This window comes from Nothobranchius furzeri, chromosome 13, assembly GCF_043380555.1.
Source record: "Nothobranchius furzeri strain GRZ-AD chromosome 13, NfurGRZ-RIMD1, whole genome shotgun sequence".
Classification (NCBI taxonomy): domain Eukaryota; kingdom Metazoa; phylum Chordata; class Actinopteri; order Cyprinodontiformes; family Nothobranchiidae; genus Nothobranchius; species Nothobranchius furzeri.
The window spans coordinates 35,332,557-35,351,591 of NC_091753.1; the positions used below are offsets into that span (position 1 = coordinate 35,332,557).

The 19,035-nt window shown below is 39.3% G+C and overlaps 1 protein-coding gene across 1 annotated transcript; it reads left to right on the top strand.

Annotated features, from left to right (window-relative positions):
- The first annotated feature begins 41 nt into the window (after positions 1-41).
- aasdhppt (aminoadipate-semialdehyde dehydrogenase-phosphopantetheinyl transferase) lies at positions 42-11,587 on the top strand. Its single transcript, XM_015951691.3, has 7 exons — positions 42-628; positions 709-822; positions 6,118-6,238; positions 6,625-6,746; positions 7,312-7,473; positions 10,388-10,456; positions 10,998-11,587. Exons 1-7 carry the CDS (start codon positions 485-487, stop codon positions 11,154-11,156), a joined length of 891 nt encoding a protein of 296 aa, XP_015807177.1. The 5' UTR covers positions 42-484; the 3' UTR covers positions 11,157-11,587.
- Positions 11,588-19,035: the final 7,448 nt, after the last annotated feature.

Sequence of the window (19,035 nt, forward strand, 5' to 3'; positions counted from 1 at the left end):
CATGTGTATTTACTTGTATTATGTGAAATAACTAAGGTCCGTACTAAAGCTGGTGGGATTTATTGATTTACTTCTAAAAGGCAGTATGTTTTAAAAGAAATTGACCGATTTATCGCAACCCAATCACATTTAGCTCGTAATTACAACAGTCTCGAGAACATGTGAACACATCGCTACTAGCCTACCGTTTACGCTACTCGTATTGGTCAATTCTGCACCGCGCCCACTTGCCACGTGACGTTATTCCGGGAAATGCGTTGCCGTCAGAGCCAAAATACAAAGAGACGTAAGCCTTGTGTCATATTTTGTTTATTTTTATGAAAAACTCTAACTTCTCTAAAACCGCGTTAGTATGCGGGAACGACCTGACACGTCTTGGGTGTAAAACTATCAGGTTTGTCAGAGAAAAGTCGCATGTTTTCACCGGATGCTAACATTAGCTAACAGTACAAGAGTAGTTTAAGGCTGAGGAGATGAGAAGGAGATGGGTTCTGTCCGCTGGGCTTTCCGATGTGGCACCTGGAGACCGAGCAGGTCCGAGTGGCTGTTCGCTGCTCGCTGCGTCCAGCGGGAGGAAAAGGATCGAGTTGGGCAGTTTGTTTTCGCAAAGGATGCCAAGTCAGCCATGGTGAGCCTAAAGATCTTTTGTTTTTGATTTATTGCTGTCTTCAGTAATTTGGCCATATGTTTTTCAATGTGACTCAACAGGCTGGACGTTTGCTGCTTAGAAAGTTTGTATGTGAGAGGTTTGGGATCCCCTGGTCTGAGATCAGACTGGAGCGATCTCCTCGAGGGAAACCCTACCTGGCTACATCTGTCAAGGTGAAGTCCGGTTGTTATTTTTCTCTGTATCCATGTTGTTACACTGTAAAACTTAACTGATGCAGGAAATCGTAGCTGGTGGTCCAAATTAATCAAGTTTAAATATTCCAGATGCATTTATCCAGCTTACATTGTCCTAAAATGTGTTAGATCTTTGGCCAGATATCATGGCTCCTGATTTCTTGTCCCAATCAAAGTGTAATGAGTTTGCATCATTTTTCAAAGATAAAATCTTAAACATCAGATTAGCCATTCACTTTGCCATGTCAACCAATACAACCAGATCACTGCTAGAGCCACACAACAACACTCTGGCTAGAATGCCAGTTTTCTATATGATTAGTGCCCAAACACTAGAGGACTAGAATATTTAATGCATGAAAGCTGATATACTGAAAATTGTTAATTGCTCCTTAATGACGGGTATTTTTCCTAATTCACTGAAAACTGCTGCTGTTAAGCCTCTTCTGAAGAAAAGTAAACTAGATCTTAGTGATGAATAATTACAGACCAATTTCTAATCTGTTACTGAAAGTTATTGAAAAAGCAGTTATGACCCAGCTGGACAAGTTCTTGGAGACAAAAAAATAACTCCTGGATGGTTTTCAGTCTGGCTTTAGACAACACCACAGCATGGAGACTACACTGATTAAAGTATTAAATTATATCTGTATTAATACAGATTCAGGCAAAACATCTGTTTTGATAATGCTCAATCTCAGTGCAGTTTTTGATACTGTGGACTACAACATCCTTTTTGATAGACTAATGAACTGGGTGGGACTTTCAGCCACAGTTTATAGTTGGTTCCAGTCATACCTCGCAGACAGGAGTTATATTGTTTCCATTGGTGAACACAAATCAAAGCAAATTGCCCTGACATGCAGTGTCCACCAAGGCTTGATACTTGGACCACAGCTTTTCTATCTCTACATGCTCCCACTGGGCCATGTCATAAACAATAACAACATCGCCTACCACAGTTATGCAGATGACACCCAGATCTACCTAGCTCTATCGCCTAATGAATCTGGTCCCCTAGACTCACTCTGTCAGTGCCTAGAGCAAGTTAATGACTGGATGCAATCAAGCTTCCTTCAGTTAAACAAAGACAAGACTGAAGTTATTGTCTTTGGAAATAAGCAGGATAGGATGGCGGTTATTTCTCAGCTTAGCTCCAAAGGAATAAAGACAAAGACTCTGGTTAGATATCTTGGTGTTACCATTGATTCAGACTTGAGCTTCACTAGTCACATTAAAGCCATAACTAGATCAGCGTTTTATCATCTCCATCATTTAGCAAGACTCAGAGATCTCATGTCAAAACAAGACCTAGAGAAACTAATTAACTGGTCTTCCAGGCTGTACTGTGAGAGCTCTTCAAATGGTCCAGAACGCAGCTGTGCGTCTGGTCTTCAATCAGCCAAAAAGAGCACAAGTCACCCCTCTGTTCATTGAGCTCCACTGGCTACCGCTAGCTGCACACATCAAATTCAAATTTTTAACACTAGCATACAAATTCCGAGATGGTACAGCTCCCATCTACCTGAATCCTCTTGCAAAGGCTTACTTCTCGGCCCGGCCGCTCCGGTCATCACAGGATCGTCGGCTAGCAGTGCCTACACCGCGCTCAGAACAATCCAGACTCTTCTCGTGCATCATTCCACAAATGTGGAATGATCCACCAAGCACTACCAGAACAGGGGCTTCCTTTTCAATTTTCAATAAACTCCTGAAGACCCTGGACTTCAGAGAGCATCTTCTAAACTAGCACCCTCCCTGCACCCATCCCCTCTCTCTACTGTCCACTCCTTGTTCCCTCCTCTCCTTGATTCATCATGCTGCCTCACTGCCACCTATGACTGACTCAAAATTGTTTGTTGCTGTTGTTGTTATTATTGTTGTTGTTAGCCTCAAGGGCAACATGCCGATTATAACTTGTAAATCGTTTTGAACAAAGCGTCTGCTAAATACATAAACATAATTATTGCGTTCATCTCCAGCAGGCTGGACTACTGCAATGGTCTCTTAACTGGTCTTTCCAAAAAAGCTGTGAAGCAACTGCAGCTTGTTCAGAATGCTGCTGCTAGAGTCTTAACAAGAACTGGGAGAACGGAGCGCATCACTCCTGTTCTTAGATCCCTACACTGGTTACCAGTAAACTACAGAATATATTTCAAAGAGCTCCTACTAGTTTATAAAGCACTCAGTGGCATGGGACCAAAATAATTGTTCGATCTCATTCCCGTATATACACCCAATAAGGCTCTGAGATCCCTTGGAAACAATCAGCTGGTAGAACCACGGGTCAGAACAAAACATGGTGGAGATGCATTTAGTTACTATGCTGCTCACATATGGAAACAGCTTCCCCATGAACGCAGATGTGTCCCAACTCTAGTAACTTTTAAATCAAAATTAAAAACCTTCATGTACTCATTAGCCTTTGAATAAATGTTTCTTATGCTGCACTTTCTGCACTATAACTGCTACCCTTGTGACTATGCCTTTTATCTGTTTTGTGAATCTGAAATTAATCTACATTTCTTTGTTTGATTTACTGTGTTTGCTATTCTTGCTTCTGTAAAGCCCTTTGAATTGCCTTTTTGTTTGCAATGTGCTATACAAATAAAGCTGCCTTGCTTTGCCTAAAATGTTTTGCAGGTGGCAAGTTAAACATTTAAAAAACATTATAATTGGGGTGCTTGTGCTTCAAGTGATTTTAGCATTTTTTTACACTTAAAACGTTGTATTTTTGCATACTCTAATACTGCATTATAGGGAGTCTAAGTCTCTTCCCCTTCCGCTCGGCTCATGGGTCCCTGGAAGAACGAAAAAAATGAATGCAAGTCAATGAGGCTAAAAAAGATATTTTCTAATCTGCATTGCCTTAGGCCCTGGATCACACATATGCTGTACTGCAATTTAAATGTAAATTAATTATGTGTGTTTCGGCCGTGCCTGTCACGTACATTGAGATTTATCAGCTTGCAAAAGTTCATAATTAGCATGACAACAAATAAGACGTCGCATAGATGATGTCACCACAGAATCTCCTCTCCTCTAGCATAGCTACTACTTACCAAATGGCCATATTTACGGTGGGTCGTTCCTTCTGAATGAAGGATTTGAAGTTTGCTGAACTCACAGCCGTTTTACCTCTGCTTTGACGTCACTTTCATGAGGCACATTTGTAGTCCTGGACTTATTTTCACACAAAACCTAAAATAACATCTCCCCTCATTCGAAAATAAGCGCTTTCTTGGTATCAAAATGCGTCTTTAAGGTTCACGGACATCATAGGTGAAATCAATGGCACATAACAAGCAGGTTTAGAAAATAGAGTTTTTAGCCCCATTGACTTTCATTCATTTTTTCGTTGTTCCGGGGACCCATGGTCCGAAAGTAGATGGGCATGACTTAGGCTCCCTATACTTATGGTACTCTCACCAATGGATCCACTGTTTCTAATGGAGTCAGACAAGGTGGAATTTTGTCTCTTGTCCTTTTCAACCTCTACCTTGATGATCTGTCATCTGCGTTGAATAACTGCAAGACTGGATGCTAGGTGGACGACATCCTTGTAAATCATTTAATGTATACAGAAGGCCTAGTCCTCATGCTTTCCTACAGTGCTGGCATGCAGCAGCTGCTCAGGGTCTGTGCTAGGTATGGTGAACCGTGGGACCTCGTTTTAACCCTAAAAATCCAATCCAATTTTATTTCTAGCACTTTCTACACAACACTGTCGACCAAAGTGCTGTACAGTTATAAATAGACAAGCGCTTATAAAACACACCAACAATAAAACAAATCACAGCTAAAATAATTTTAGATTAAAACACTTTAAAAATCCACAACTTTAAAACCAACATGGTTATATAAAAATCAAACAAGAGTCGATGTAAAACAATCGGATCGTGTTAAACTCTAGCGAGTGGAAGTGCATCTTGAGAAGAGTTTTAAACTCCACAAGCGAGGAGGCTTTCCTGATATTGACAGGCAGCTGATTCCATAGGCTAGGAGCAGCCACAGCAAGACCTATCACCTCTCTGCCTCAGCCTTGCCCTCGGAACAACCGACTGCAGCTGGTCAGCCGACCTCAATAGGCGCTGTGGATCGTATGGCAGGATAATGTCTGAGAGGTATGATTGTGCCAACCCATTTTAAGATTTGTATGTCAGATTGAGAATCATAAAACAAATTCTAAAAACAACAGGAATCCAGTGAAGAGAAGCTAGCACCATGGTGATGTGATCACACCTACAGGTGCCTGTTGGCAAACGTGCTGCTGTATTCTGCACCAACTGCAGTCTTGAGAGACATCGTTGACTCACCCTAATATATAGACCATTACAGTAGTCCATGCTCAAGGTAATAAAAGCATGAATGGGTCTTTCCATGTCCCTCTTTACCAGGACAGACTAAACCTTAACCAGTTTCATTATCTGGAAAAAGCAGGATTTTACCACACAGTTTATCTGCTTGTCAAATTTCTGCTTCGAGTCGACCTTGACCCCCAAGTTTGAGGTGACATCTTTGAGACAAGGCGACAATGCATCCAAGAGAGAAGGAGAAACAGCCGATGACCCACTAGATTTAAAAAATATAATTTCGGTCTTTCTGTCATTAAAGCTCAGAAAATTAGAGGCCTTCTACACTTTTACTTCCTCGAGACACTGTAAACCACTGCCATGCCTTTGCCTGGAGCATAAATTGGACAGTCGTCTGTGTAACAATTAAAGGCCAGACCATATTTCCTAAAAGATAGCATCCAGAGGAAGCAAACATGAAGAGAACAGTAGAGGACCAAGCACTGAGCCCTGAGTGTTATCATGATAGCTGCAAGTTAACTAAAGAGGATCAGAAGATGAACTTTCCATCATTTTACTTTACAAACCAAGTCTTGGTTTAGGTAAGAACATTCAAACACTTGGGGCTCGTTCTAGGAACTGATGATGAGGATATAAAGAGACCGTGCTGTAAGCCGTACATGCAGGCTTACACTCTGGCCTTTTAACTTGTGCTCAGATGATGTTAAATTCATGTGCAACTAACATTTTAGTCTGAGCTCTGTCATCTTTAACATACAGTGACTTTTTAATCACCTCACCTATATAGTTTATGATGAGAATGGGTTTTATTTGTTGCCTTTGCTTATTTTGTTTCTTATTTTATCTTTGGTGTCTTATGATATGGACAAATTGTTTTGGTCTGGAATAAAGTTTGATTGGTTGATTGCATAAGACTGGTAATCTAAATCATGTTTTCATTGATATTGTTAAATTAATACAGGTCAGTTCAGATTCAGGTCGGTCCTGGAGCTTCAACCTCTCCCACCAAGGGGACTACGCTGTACTGGCTGCTGAGCAGGGGCTGCAGGTTGGAGTAGATGTGATGAAGACCACAATGCCAGGTGAATGCTGAAGTTCATAACCGGCAAATAGTATCAGAAGCATGCAAAGAAAATAGTAACCTTTTGTTCTAGTTGTTAGCCTTTATTTTAGTTGGGTGTTTGTATTCAAAACAATATTGTTTGTGTTTGCTGTAAAACTCCCTCTGATGTAAATAAATCCAGCTACATGACTGAGTAGTTTTTGTAAAGGCTTGTGCAATTCTGCAGATCAGCCACAAGATGCCGCTGTTGCCTAATAATGAACCCAATCGCTTTCAAAGAAGCTTGTTTTTGCTAAATTTGGGTTTGTGCATGTGTGCGGCCACCTCATTTAGATTAATATTTTCTGGTGCGGGTTCCATATTTTTGTATTTCCTGTTTTATGACCTTCTGCTTCCTCCCTGAAGGCAGCCGCTCTGTGTTGGAGTTTTTCCACATCATGACTCGACAATTTACAGCATACGAGTGGAGCACCATCCAATCGGCTGGCTCAGAGTACCAGCAGCTCGCCATGTTCTACCGCCACTGGGTAACCATAGCAACCTTACTACCCTGTCATCACATCACATTGCCACCAGGCCCTTACAAGTGGTGTGTGCGTGTATGTGTGTGTGAGAGAGAGAGAGAGACGGAGAGGAAAATACATATACATATAAAATAAATAGAAAGAAAATAAAAAAATTTATATCCTTGAAGACAAATGCACATTTGTGCATTCCACATGTGACACATGTCTCCACTTGTATAAAAGTTTGTCCTTGGAGACACACACACACACACAGATGGTCACCAAAAGTAACAGCAGAGCTAAGTAAAAATGCTGTGAGATTGAGGGGTGGCACAGATATGTCAAGCTCTGATATCACTACCACAGCGTTGACAAATGAAGGAGCTCAATGTTGCCATAACGATTAGCCCTGTATCGGTGTTATTGTGGCTTATTGGCTGGTTGCTTACAGGCACAAAGCTCATCTTTTGTATTTGCTACCACCACACACTCAGACACACTCACCTATAGAAGCAGACAGACTATCTTCAAATCTTTCCAAGCTTTTTGCAAACAAGTAATCACATTTCCTCTCTTTTGCTGTTAGACTTTGAAGGAGAGCTTCATCAAGGCCATCGGTACCGGCCTGGGCTTCAACCTGCAGAGGGTGGAGTTTCATCTGTCCTCTGAGCCGCTCACTCAGGGCCGGGTGCTGCGCCTCACCAAGATGCATTTGGATGAGGAGGAGGAAGGGGAGTGGCTATTTGAAGTGAGTCTGGTAGATTGTTTGACATCTACAGGTCTTTTTTGTAATGTGACATATCCACTATCATACATTTATTTCCTGTTTGTTTGCTCCAATAGAGGGCCCTCCCTGGGTTGCCACCTGACCATGGTGGAGGGGTTTGAGTGTCCCCATGATCCTATAGGAGATAAGTTGTCTGAGGCTTTATGCCTCTGGTAGGGTCACCTATGGCAAAGGGGTCCTGAGTTAGGGATCAGATAAAGTGCAGCCCACAGACCCCTTATGATGAACAAGACAAATGGAAACAGTGTTCCCTCGCCTGGACGTGGGTCGCCAGGCCTGGAGGTTGGGCACGTTGGCGTGTGGCCAGGCTTTCACCCATGAAGCCCGGCCAGGCACAGCCCGAAGAGCAAACGTGGGTACCCCTTCACACAGGCTCACCACTGGGAGGGGCCAAAGGGGTCAGGTGAAATGTGTGACGGGTGGTAGTCGACGGCGAGGACCTTGGAGGTCTGATCCTCTCTGGTGGGGAAGGAGCCTGAGTTGGTGTGTGAGGTTGAAAGGTTCAGACTAGATATAGTCAGACTCACCTCGACACATGGCTCTGGCTCTGGAACCAGTTTACTTGAGAGGGGTTGGAATTTCTACCACTCTGGAGTTGCTCCCACTGAGAGACGGGGTTTACCCTGGTAAACGAGAGGGTAGCCTCCCTCTGCCTACGTGTGGGGGGACGGGTTCTGACTGTGGTCTGTGCTTATGCACCAAACTACAGTTCAGACTACCCACCTTTTTTGGAGACCTTGGAGGGGGTGCTGGAAAGTGCACCTTCTGGTGACTCCCTCATTCTGCTGGGGGACGACCCCCCCATCTGAATCTGAGCAGTGTTTTGTTATTGGACTTCTGTGCCAGTCATGGATTGTCCATAATGAACACCATGTTCAGACATAAAGGTGTCCATATGTGCTCTTGGCACCAGGATACCTTAGGCCGCAGCTCGATGATTGACTTTAATGTCGTCTCATCTGATCTGTGGCAGCATGTCTTGGACACTCAGGTGAGGAGAGGGGCGGTGCTGTCAACTGACCACTACCTGGTGTTGAGTTGGCTCCGATGGTGGGGGAGGATGCTGGTCAGACCTGCCAGGCGCAAATGTGCTGTTAGGGTTTGCTGGGAACGTCTGGTGGAGTCTCCTGTCAAAAGAAGTTTCAATTCCCACCTCCAAAAGAACTGCCCATTGTGGTGGCAATCCCCGAACCCGCTGGTCGACACCGACTGTAAGGGATGCCGTCAAGCTGAAGAAAGACTCCTATTGGGTCTTTTAGGCCTGTGGGACTCCAGAGGCAGCTGATAGGTGCAGGCAGTCTAAGAGGAATGTGGCTCGGGTGGTCACGGAGGCTAAATCCCGGGTGTGGGAGGAGTTCAGTGAGGCCATGGAGCAAAACTTCCGTACGGTTTTAAGGAGATTCTGGTCCACCATCCGATGCCTCAGGAGGGGAAAGCAGTGCACTACCAACACTGTTTATAGTGACCGTGTGCTGCTGACCCCTTCTTTGGACGTTATGGATCGGTGGGCAGATTACTTCAAAGATGTTCCTCTGATACGGGCTGTTAGGTCCCTGTATGACCGGTGTCAGAGCTCGTTCCGCATTTTCGGCAGTAAGTCGGGCTCGTTTCCAGTGAGAGTTGGATTCCACCATGGCTGCCCCTTGTCACCGATTCTGTTCATAACTTTTATAGACAGGATCTGTTGGCGCAGCCAAGGTGTTGAAGGGATCCGTTTTGGTGGCATAAGGATCAGGTCTTTGCTTTGTGCAGATGATGTGGTCATGTTGGCTTCATCAGAATGTGATCTCCGGATGTCACGTGAGCGGTTTGCAGCCGAGTGTGAAGCAGCAGGGATGAGAATCAGCTCCTCTAAATTTGAGACCATGGTCTTGAGTAAGAACAGGGTAGAAAGCCTTTTCTGGGATGAGATCCTGCCCCAAATAGAGGACTTTAAGTATCTTGGAGTCTTGTTCACGAGTCAGGGTAAGATGGAACGCGAGATTGACGGGCAGATTGGTGCTTCATCTGCAGTGATGTGGACGTTGTACCGGTCTGTCGTGGAGAAAAGAGAGTTGAGCCGGAAGGCAAAGCTCTCGATTTACCGATCGATCTATGTTCCAACCCTCACCTATGGTCACGAGCTTTGGGTAGTGACCGAAAGAATGAGATTGCAAATACAAGGGGCCAAAATTTGTTTTCTCAGCAGGGTGGCTGGGCTCTCCCTTAGAGATAGGGTGAGAAGCTCGGTCATCCAGGAGGGGCTCGGAGTAGACCCGCTGCTCCTCCACGTCAAGAGGAGCCAGTTGAGGTGGCTCGGGCATCTAGTTAGGATGCCTCCTGGATGCCTGCCTGGTGAGGTTTTCCAGGTACTTCCAACATGATAAGTAGCTGAAAATGAAGGGATTTATGAATTTTATTCAAATTTATTCTAGAACACAAGATTTAAAAGGCTGAAACCAACACAACGATCAGCTGCATCTATGATTGTCTTTATCCACCTGAGTGTGGAGCGTTTACGGGGTTTAACGTCCACTGTCAGCTTGATATTTCTTTTGACTGACATTTGAAAATGTCACCTCAGTCTTTGGTACACAGATATGTCTGACGCTTTACAGACAGAAGCATTCATGCATCTCTCAGCTGTTCTTGTTTCATCCTTCAGAGGGTCGAGGAGGAGAGGTGGGACCGACTGACATGGCCATTTCCACCATGCACTTTAAAATGTGTGTATCTCCACCTTCTGACGTGTGTGTGTGTGTGTGTGTGTGTGTGTGTGTGTGTGTGTGTGTGTGTGTGTGTGTGTGTGTGTGTGTGTGTGTGTGTGTGTGTGTGTGTGTGTGTGTGTGTGTGTGTGTGTGTGTGTGTGTGTGTGTGTGTGTGTGTGTTACTGCAGGAGAGCCTGCTGGATGCTGAACATCATGTTGCTGTAGCACTTGGACCAGAAGACAGAGCAGGAACTGCAGTAAGAATTATTTTATTTAAGTTACAGTTTTTATGTTGAAGAGGTTTTGCACTTCAATGCAGCTGCATTATGATTTATTAGGCATTTATTTGCTGTAAAATAACAATTAACGTGTTGATGAGTTCCTGAGAAGATGGTAATTGGTCTTCTGTAGAGCGATTTATGTTCCTCATTCATGCACACTGATATGCAGCTCTTTTATATTCTAACTCCTTAAGCGGTGCATATAGCGGTGCATATTAAGGATAAAGGGCAGACGAGCCTTTTGCCTTTGGCCCTTCAACATGCTGCAGGGGATGAGGCTTAAAATGACTGAATACTTACTAGAGAGGGATGCAAACTTCTGAGACACCTTCAGTCTAAGACTCCGTTTTATTTATTATAACATTTTGATATTTGACAGATTTAAGATATTTGATTAGTTACAAGGTTCGCATGTGTCAAAGATCATAAATCTGTGTGATTTTTCTTTTTTAAATGGTTAGTCATTTCTTCCTTAATGAACCATAAAAGACTGACTCTCATGTCTGACTTGTCCCAGACTCCACCTCCTCCCACCACCACGTTCACACTGCTGTCGTTCGACGAGCTCATCGCCTCGGCCTCACCTCTGACAGAAGAAGATCCTGCCTACTGGGATGAGTTCAAAATGAAGGATGAAGCTCCGCAGAGACAGAGGGATGCACAGATATCCATATGACAGCCTGTCTCATGCTGAAATTCACCTGACACACACACACACACACCTTTCAAAAGTGGCGAAGAAGAAACAAAAGTTCCCTGACATTGAAGCCGTTCTATTATTCTACACAAGTCCAGTCAAGTCCTGTCAAGTTTCTCTGCAAACGTTCAAATCCACAGACTTTCTCCCAGGAATCTGCTCGGTCTATCTTTAGATTCGCTACACACACACACACACACACACACACACACACACACACACACACACACACACACACACACACACACACACACACACACACACACACCTGTGACTGAAGCATAATAAACATAATTATTGAGCTTTATTGATTCTCGTTGCATGACGTGTGAATGAGAAAGACATTATTTGCTTTGTGGCACCTGAATACGTCTTTGATCAAATAAAGAGTGTCCGTTTATGCTAAAGCATTTTTTATTTCCAGTAATTAATTTTAAGTTCAGTCCAAAGATTGTACTCAAAGTTTCAAGTTCAAACTGCTTCTTCGTGACCCGCCTGTGTCTGGATCCTTTCTGTTGTTTGGAATTCTGGGAAACTCATAAATTCTTTACTAAATTAGCTATTGGAGTTAGCCGCCATCGCTAATCCACTGGATGTGGCTCAGTCAGCGTTACAGATATGTGATATGATAGTTGCTGGGAGTCAGGAGGTCAAACAGATCAAATGAGATCTTGTGATAATATGTGACATGGTGCAGAATGTTTTAATTGGGCCAAAACCACAGTGAGTCCATCATTTTTTATCTAGATCAAAACTAACATCAGAGCCAGTGGTGGATGTTCACATCTTCACAGAATGCTTGGATTCTTAAAAACATTGATTTAATTCTATTCAAATGTTCTTGTGCTGCATTTCATGCCTTTATTTTTTTTTTAAATTGTTATAACAGAGTAACTTTGACCATCATTTAACTATTACACACTTTCCATGCCACTTTGATGTTAGCAGCTTGTGTGTTTAGGTTGGCTCATTAATCTGCTATTCTTAGGATCAGGATTAGATTGAATACTTTATTTAAACTGCAGCATGTTGTGTTGTTATAACCCTGTACACTGGTGCAGCGTTGCCTCCACTCTGAAACAAACAGTTATTGTTTTATCTCAGTTCCAACACTAATAACAACTATAAATCAGATTTACACAGTGTCCCGACTAGATTTTATTATCCAAACAGAGTAAAATGTGTCTAAAATGTCTTTAAAACCCAATAGAAATAGATTCCTCTAACATATGAGGCTGCGGGTTGTGAAATATTTTATCGTTTCATGATGTAGAGAACCTGGCTAGGCTCTTTCCATTATGTAGAGTAATGGTTTATGCTCTTTTATGAAAGAGGAACCATTCTACATATTAATTTGAGATATTAATTTTAATAAATTAATAACCACATTTTATAGAATTAAGAAGACTCAAAGGTTGTTTTCATCGATAAACTGTCGATAATATCCGTGGGTCTGTGTTTCAGTTCAATGAAGAGACAAGTTTGAAAGTTAGAAGTTTTAATTCTTCAAATTAAACTAATGATTTTGAAATGACAAGCATAGGAAACAACAATCAACATTGGCAACCTTGTTGAACAATCTTTAACAGTTGATATTTTAAACTTGCTCAAATAGACCTTGTGTTGAATGTGTGAAAATTGAGAATAAGGTGAGATGAATGCGTGTGTGCGTCTGATTTTGCTTCAGGAAGTAACAGGTGTCTGAGTGAAAAGTGATGGTTTGAATAAACTTAGGTTTCGTTGGAAAAGATGCATCAAACGCTATCTGTCGTGGACTGCCTCACCGTATTCGGACCCTCTTTTAGATCCGGGACGTCAAAGGAGGATGTTTCATCCAGGGCACCTTGGCTGGCAGAGAAGACGAAGGTGTCCGACGCTCCGGTCCAGAGTTGACTTCGGTACACGTGATGATAAAGCGTTTGCAGATGCGCTTTCTTAAGTTTAATTTACTCAGAAATCAAAAGACTCGGGACGAGTCTGCGTTAGCGGTTGTAATTCAGCTATCCTGTCTGGCTTGGCAGGAACAGCGTGGGGGGGGGGGGGGAGAAAGGAGCCGCAGCCCCGTTCCCCGTTGGCGGTTGTTCACAAGTCCTCCCTCTTTCGTTGTCAAACACCAACTGAATCATGAACTGAAAACTTACCAAAAGCCTTTCTCTTCTCAAAGCAAAACTTGTGCGTCAGAGCAAATGTGTTTTGGAGTTTACTGTGAGAGAGTGTGTGTGTGAAGGTCACCACTAAAACATCTTCAAACATTATTTAATTGAGCATTGATTCATTAGTTATTATGATTTCCCAAAGCATAATAATCATTCATTTGATTAAAACACATTTATAATGAGCAAAATGATAATGATTATTCAACATTTAATATAAAGAAAAGGAACTTCTTAGGTGTGTTCTTGCTGTGTCTTTCTAAATCCATTCTTTCATTCTTTTTTAAACACAGAAACAGTTTTGTTGACCTGTTTGTAGCTACAGTTTCGCCGACGGCTGCCGGCTTCTTCAGGCTGACGCTGATGGTGGCGCATCACTTCCTTCTCCGTTTATCTGCGGGCAGCAGAGGACGTTGTCGCCCTCTACTGCCCGCTCTCCCCTCTCCGACGATGCAGTCCCATGCGTGGTCCAGCGTGTAAACTCCGTCGTCCCTGTTCATGGTCCCACATCCACGTCTCCTTATCTCTATTGCTTCCTTGATCCATCTTTTGTATTTTTGTTGTTCGGTGGTTATGATCCGTGTGTTGTCCCAGTCCATTATATGGTTTTCTCTTAAGCAATGTTCTGTTACGGCTGACTTTTTTATTGTACTTTCTGCTTCTTCTTTTGCTGCTCTTGTGTGTTTACGATTTGCCTCTTTCTCGCACTCCTTTCTGTGTTCTATTGTTCGTGTGTTGAGTTGGCGTCCGGTTTCTCCTATGTATGTTTTATTGCTACAAACAGGTAAACAAAACTGTTTCTGTGTTTACAAAAGAATGAAAGAATGGATAAAGAAAAGGAAGTTTAAGACTTTGTTATGTTATGACTAGCTTCCATGAGAACAACATGTTCTGGCACTGCAGGTGGCAGATGTTATGGTTTGCAGCAGACTCTTGCAGACTTCATGTTGACAAAGGTCTCAACCTGTGGGTGAAAGTTCTCAGCGACCCAGCTCTTGACCCAGCCGGGCAAAGTACAACCTTTGGCACAGAAAACCCATATTTCCTCACATTACAATGATGAAGGTAAAAGATAAGCTATAAGATAAAACCCAGCTTGTTATCCTCTGTTTTAAAAGTGCCTGTATCCAAACACTATGCATTTTTAGGTTTTAAAATGTTTTTTATTGTTTGTTTTTTTTGCAACACTTGACTGTGATCACTGAAAATATTGTTTTTTTAAAGTTCCATCAAGCCTTGCAGCCACTTCCACACATAACATCTGTTTTGAATGTGGAAGCATAATCAAATAGCAACCTTGTACCCCCTCTGTGACTGCACACTCTGTCAAACTGGAAAAAGAGTTAAAATAATTTTTAAAAACCACAGTCACTGCCTGCAGGTGGAATAGAGGAGTTTCCCTCTTCAGTGTTTAAACCTTGTTTTTCCTGCAGCTGTGAAGCAGAGAGCACGTGGGTCAGGATGGAGTCACACAGGTTCAAATGGCCTTTTTCAGCTGTCTCAAGCTGACGGACTTGCCAGAGCTGAGAACACAGACAAGTATTTTTTTCCCCTTCTTTTCTGAATGTGAGTTGAAGACAAGATTGCTTTCGGCATCAGACAGCGTAGCCTGAGGCTCTGCTCGCTGCTGAGGATGACTGACGCGTTTTTCCTTGTGTAGAAGATTATTTCACACTACATAAAACTTTCTCTGGATAGTTTTTACAGAATCTTTTAGAAAATTGTGTTAACGCTTTCAAGTTTAATTTGAAATTCTAATACTTTTAAGGTTTTTCATAAGAGTTAACGAAACAGGTAGCTTTAGTGATGATGTCAGTTCTCTGATTGATGCAACAGATACACCAAACAATTTTTCCTGTGGAAAGATTAAATGTGTAACTAAGTAGCAGAGGGATGGATGATTAATTCATATAACTTTTTGGGAAATTAGAGGATGCTGGGGAAGATGACTTCCATCTTTTAAAAAAATATCCCACCCACTGCATTCCATTGTGGAGAGAACAGCTCCTTCAGAGGCAGACTGAGACATCCCAGATGTAAAACATAATGCTTCCATAGTTTTTTCATCCGCTCTGCAGTAAGGGTGTAAAACTCCTCAGTTTATCCTGGTACACAATGACATCAATGTAATACTCAGTATGTGTTCAATACTAGATTTACATAGTTTGACTGTGTCCATGACAGTATGCTGCATAGTGTTGGAATCTACATTTTTCATTTTTATTCATGGTTTTTAGTGGTCAGAGGTAGCGTATGTGTATATACATGTACTTTTGTTATTATTTTTCAAATTATTCTCTTAAGAGTTTGTGCTGCTGTAAGAAGGGAAATTCCCCTCTGTAGGATCAATTAAGTCTAATGTATTCTGTCTATTCTGACATGACATGACATGACATGATGACATGATGACATGACATGGCATGACAACATGACATGACATCATGTCATCATGACATCATGACATAATATCATGACAAGACATCACAACATGACATCATGACATATCATGACATCATATCATGACCTGACATCATGACATGAAGCAAGACAGCAAGAATGAAGCAAGAAAGTAGCAAGAAAGCAAGAATGAAGCAAGAAGCAAGAAAGCAAGAAAGAAGCAAGAAGAAAGCAAGAAGCAAGAAAGAAGAAAGAAGCAAGAAGCAAGAAAGAAGCAAGACGTAAGAAGCTAGAAGCTAGAAAGAAGCAAAAAGCAAGAAGAAAGAAGCAAGAAAGCAAGAAGCAAGAAAGGAGCAAGAAAGAAGCAAGAAAGAAGCAGGAAGGCAGAAAGAAAGAAGGAAGAAAGAAGCAAGAAGGAAGAAAGAAGCAAGAAAGCAAGAAGCAGAAAAGAAGTAAGAAAGAAGAAAGAAGCAAGAAGCAAGAAAGAAGCAGGAAGCAAGAAGGAAGAAAGAAAGCAGCAAGAAGGAACAAAGAAAGAAGCAAGAAGGAACAAAGAAAGATGCAAGAAGGAACAAAGGAAGATGCAAGAAGGAACAAAGAAAGAAGCAAGAAATAAGAAAGGAGCTAGAAGCAAGAAGGAAGAAAGAAAGAAGCAAGAAGGAAGAACGAAGCAAGAAGGAAGAAAGAAAGAAGCAAGAAAGGAGCAAGAAGCAAGAAAGGAGCAAGCAAGAAGCAAGAAAGAAGCAAGAAAGAAGAAAGAAGCAAGAAGAAAGAATTCTAAATAAAAAAACACTGAATTCTAAATAAAAAACACTGAATTCTAAATAAAAAATACTGAATTCTAAATTAAAAACACTGAATTCTAAACAAAATACACTGAATACAAAATAAAAAACACCAAATTCTAACTAAAAACACTACATTCTAAATTAAAAACACTGAATTCTAAATAAAAAACACTGAATTCTAAATAAAAAAACAACAAATTCTAAATTAAAAATTACTGAATACAAAACAAAAAACACTGAATTCTAAATAAAAATACACGTAATTCTAATTAAAATTAATTAAATTCTAAATAAAAAACACCAAATTCTACATAAAAAACCAAATTCTAAATAAAAAACACTGAATTCTAAATAAAAAAACACAATTCTGAAAAAGCACCAAATTCTAAATAAAAACACTGAATTCAAAATCAAAAGTCACCAATTTCTAAATTAAAAACACTGAATTCTAAATAAAAAACAATAAATTCTAAATTAAGAAACACTGAATTTGAATAAAACTCAATGATTTCTAAATAAAATACACTGAAATCTAAATAAAAAACACCGAATTATAAATTAAAACAATGAATTCTAAATAAACAACACTGAATTCTAAAAAAAACCACTGAATTCTAAATAAAAACACTGAATTCTAAATAAAAATACTGAATTCTAAATAAAAAACACTGAATACTAAATAAAAAACACTGAAATCTAAATAAATAACAATGAATACAAAATTAAAAACACTGATTTCTGAATAAAAAAACACTGAATTCTAAATAAAAACACCAAATTCTAAATAAAAAACACCAATTTCTAAATACAAACACTGAATTCTAAATAAAAAAACACCAAATTCTAATTAAAAAAACACTGAATTCTAAATAAAAAGCACCAAAGTCTAAATAAAAAACACTGAACTCTAAATCAAAAATCACAAATTTTGAAATAAAAAACACTGAATTCTAAATTAAAAACACTAAATTCTAAATAAAAAACACTCAATTCGAAAAAAACCAATGAATTCTAAATATAAAACACTGAATTCTAAATAAAAACACGGAATTCTAAATAAAAACCACTGAATTATAAATAAAAACACTGAATTCTAAATAAAAACACCAAATTCTAAATAAAAAGCACTGAATTCTGAATAAAAAAACACTGAATTCTAATCAAAATACACTGATTACAAAATAAAAAACACCAAATTCTAAATTAAAAACACTGAATTCTAAATAAAAAACACTGAATTCTAAAAATAAAAAACAACTAATTCTAAATTAAAAACTACTGAATACAAAACAAAAAACATTGCATTCTGAATAAAAATACACGTAATTCTAAATAAAAATACACTAAATTCTAAATAAAAAACACCAAATTCCAAATAAAAAAAACACAATTCTGAAAAAGCACCAAATTCTAAATAAAAACACTGAATTCAAAATCAAAAGTCACCAATTTCTAAATAAAAAACACTGAATTCTAAATAAAAAACAATATTTTTTATAATTTTTATTTTTTATTTAGAATTCAGTGTTTTTTGTTTTGTATTCAGTAGTTTTTAATTTAGAATTCTGTGGGTTTTTTTTATTTAGAATTCAGTGTTTTTTATTTAGAATTCAGTGTTTTTTATTTAGAATTTGGTGTTTTTCATTTAGAATTCAGTTCTTTTTATTTAAACTATGGTGTTTTTTATTTAGGTTTTGGTGTTTTTTTTTAATTTAGAATTCAGTGTTTTTTATTTAGAATTCCGTGTTTTTATTTGGGATTCAGTGTTATTTTACTTAGAATTCAGTGAATTCAGTATTTTTATTTAGAATTCAGTGTTTTTTATTTAGAATTTGGTTCTTTTTTATTTAGAATTCTGTGTTTTTTTATTTAGAATTCAGTGTTTTTTTATTTAGAAATTGGTGATTTTTGATTAAGAGTTCAGTGTTTTTTGTTTTTGGAATTTGGTGCTTTTTTAGAATTGTGTTTTTTTATTTAGAATTCATTGGTTTTTTTTTTTCAAAGTCAGTGTTTTTTATTCAGAATTTAGTGTTTTTATTTAGAATTCAGTGTTTTTTATTTAGAATATAGTGTTTTTTATTTAAAATTCAGTGGTGTTTTTTATTCAGTGTTTTTTATTTAGAATTTAGTCTATTTTTATTAAGAATTCAGTGTTTTTTATTCATAATTTGGTGTTTTTATTTAGAATTCAGTGTTTTTTTATTTAAAATCCAGTGTTTTTGTATGTAAAATTCAAAGTTTTTTATTTAGAATTCAGTGTTTTTTGTTTAGAATTTGGTATTTTTTTATTTAGAATTTGGTGTTCTTTATTTAGAATTCAGTGTTTTTTATTCAGAAATTGGTGATTTTTGATTTAGAATTCAGTGTTTTTGTTTGGAATTTGGTGCTTTTTTAGAATTATGTTTTTTTAATTTAGAATTCATTGGGTTATTTTTTCAAAGTCAGTGTTTTTTATTCAGAATTTAGTGTTTTTATTTAGAATTCAGTGTTTTATATTTAGAATTTAGTGTTTTTTATTTA

Excerpts from the sequence above, each read along its gene's own strand:
- aasdhppt (XM_015951691.3), top strand. The coding sequence starts at position 485 with ATGGGTTCTGTCCGCTGGGCTTTCCGATGTGGCACCTGGAGACCGAGC. Across the intron at positions 823-6,117 it reads ACCTGGCTACATCTGTCAAG|GTCAGTTCAGATTCAGGTCG; the intron begins GTGAAGTCCGGT and ends AAATTAATACAG. Across the intron at positions 10,457-10,997 it reads AAGACAGAGCAGGAACTGCA|ACTCCACCTCCTCCCACCAC; the intron begins GTAAGAATTATT and ends GACTTGTCCCAG.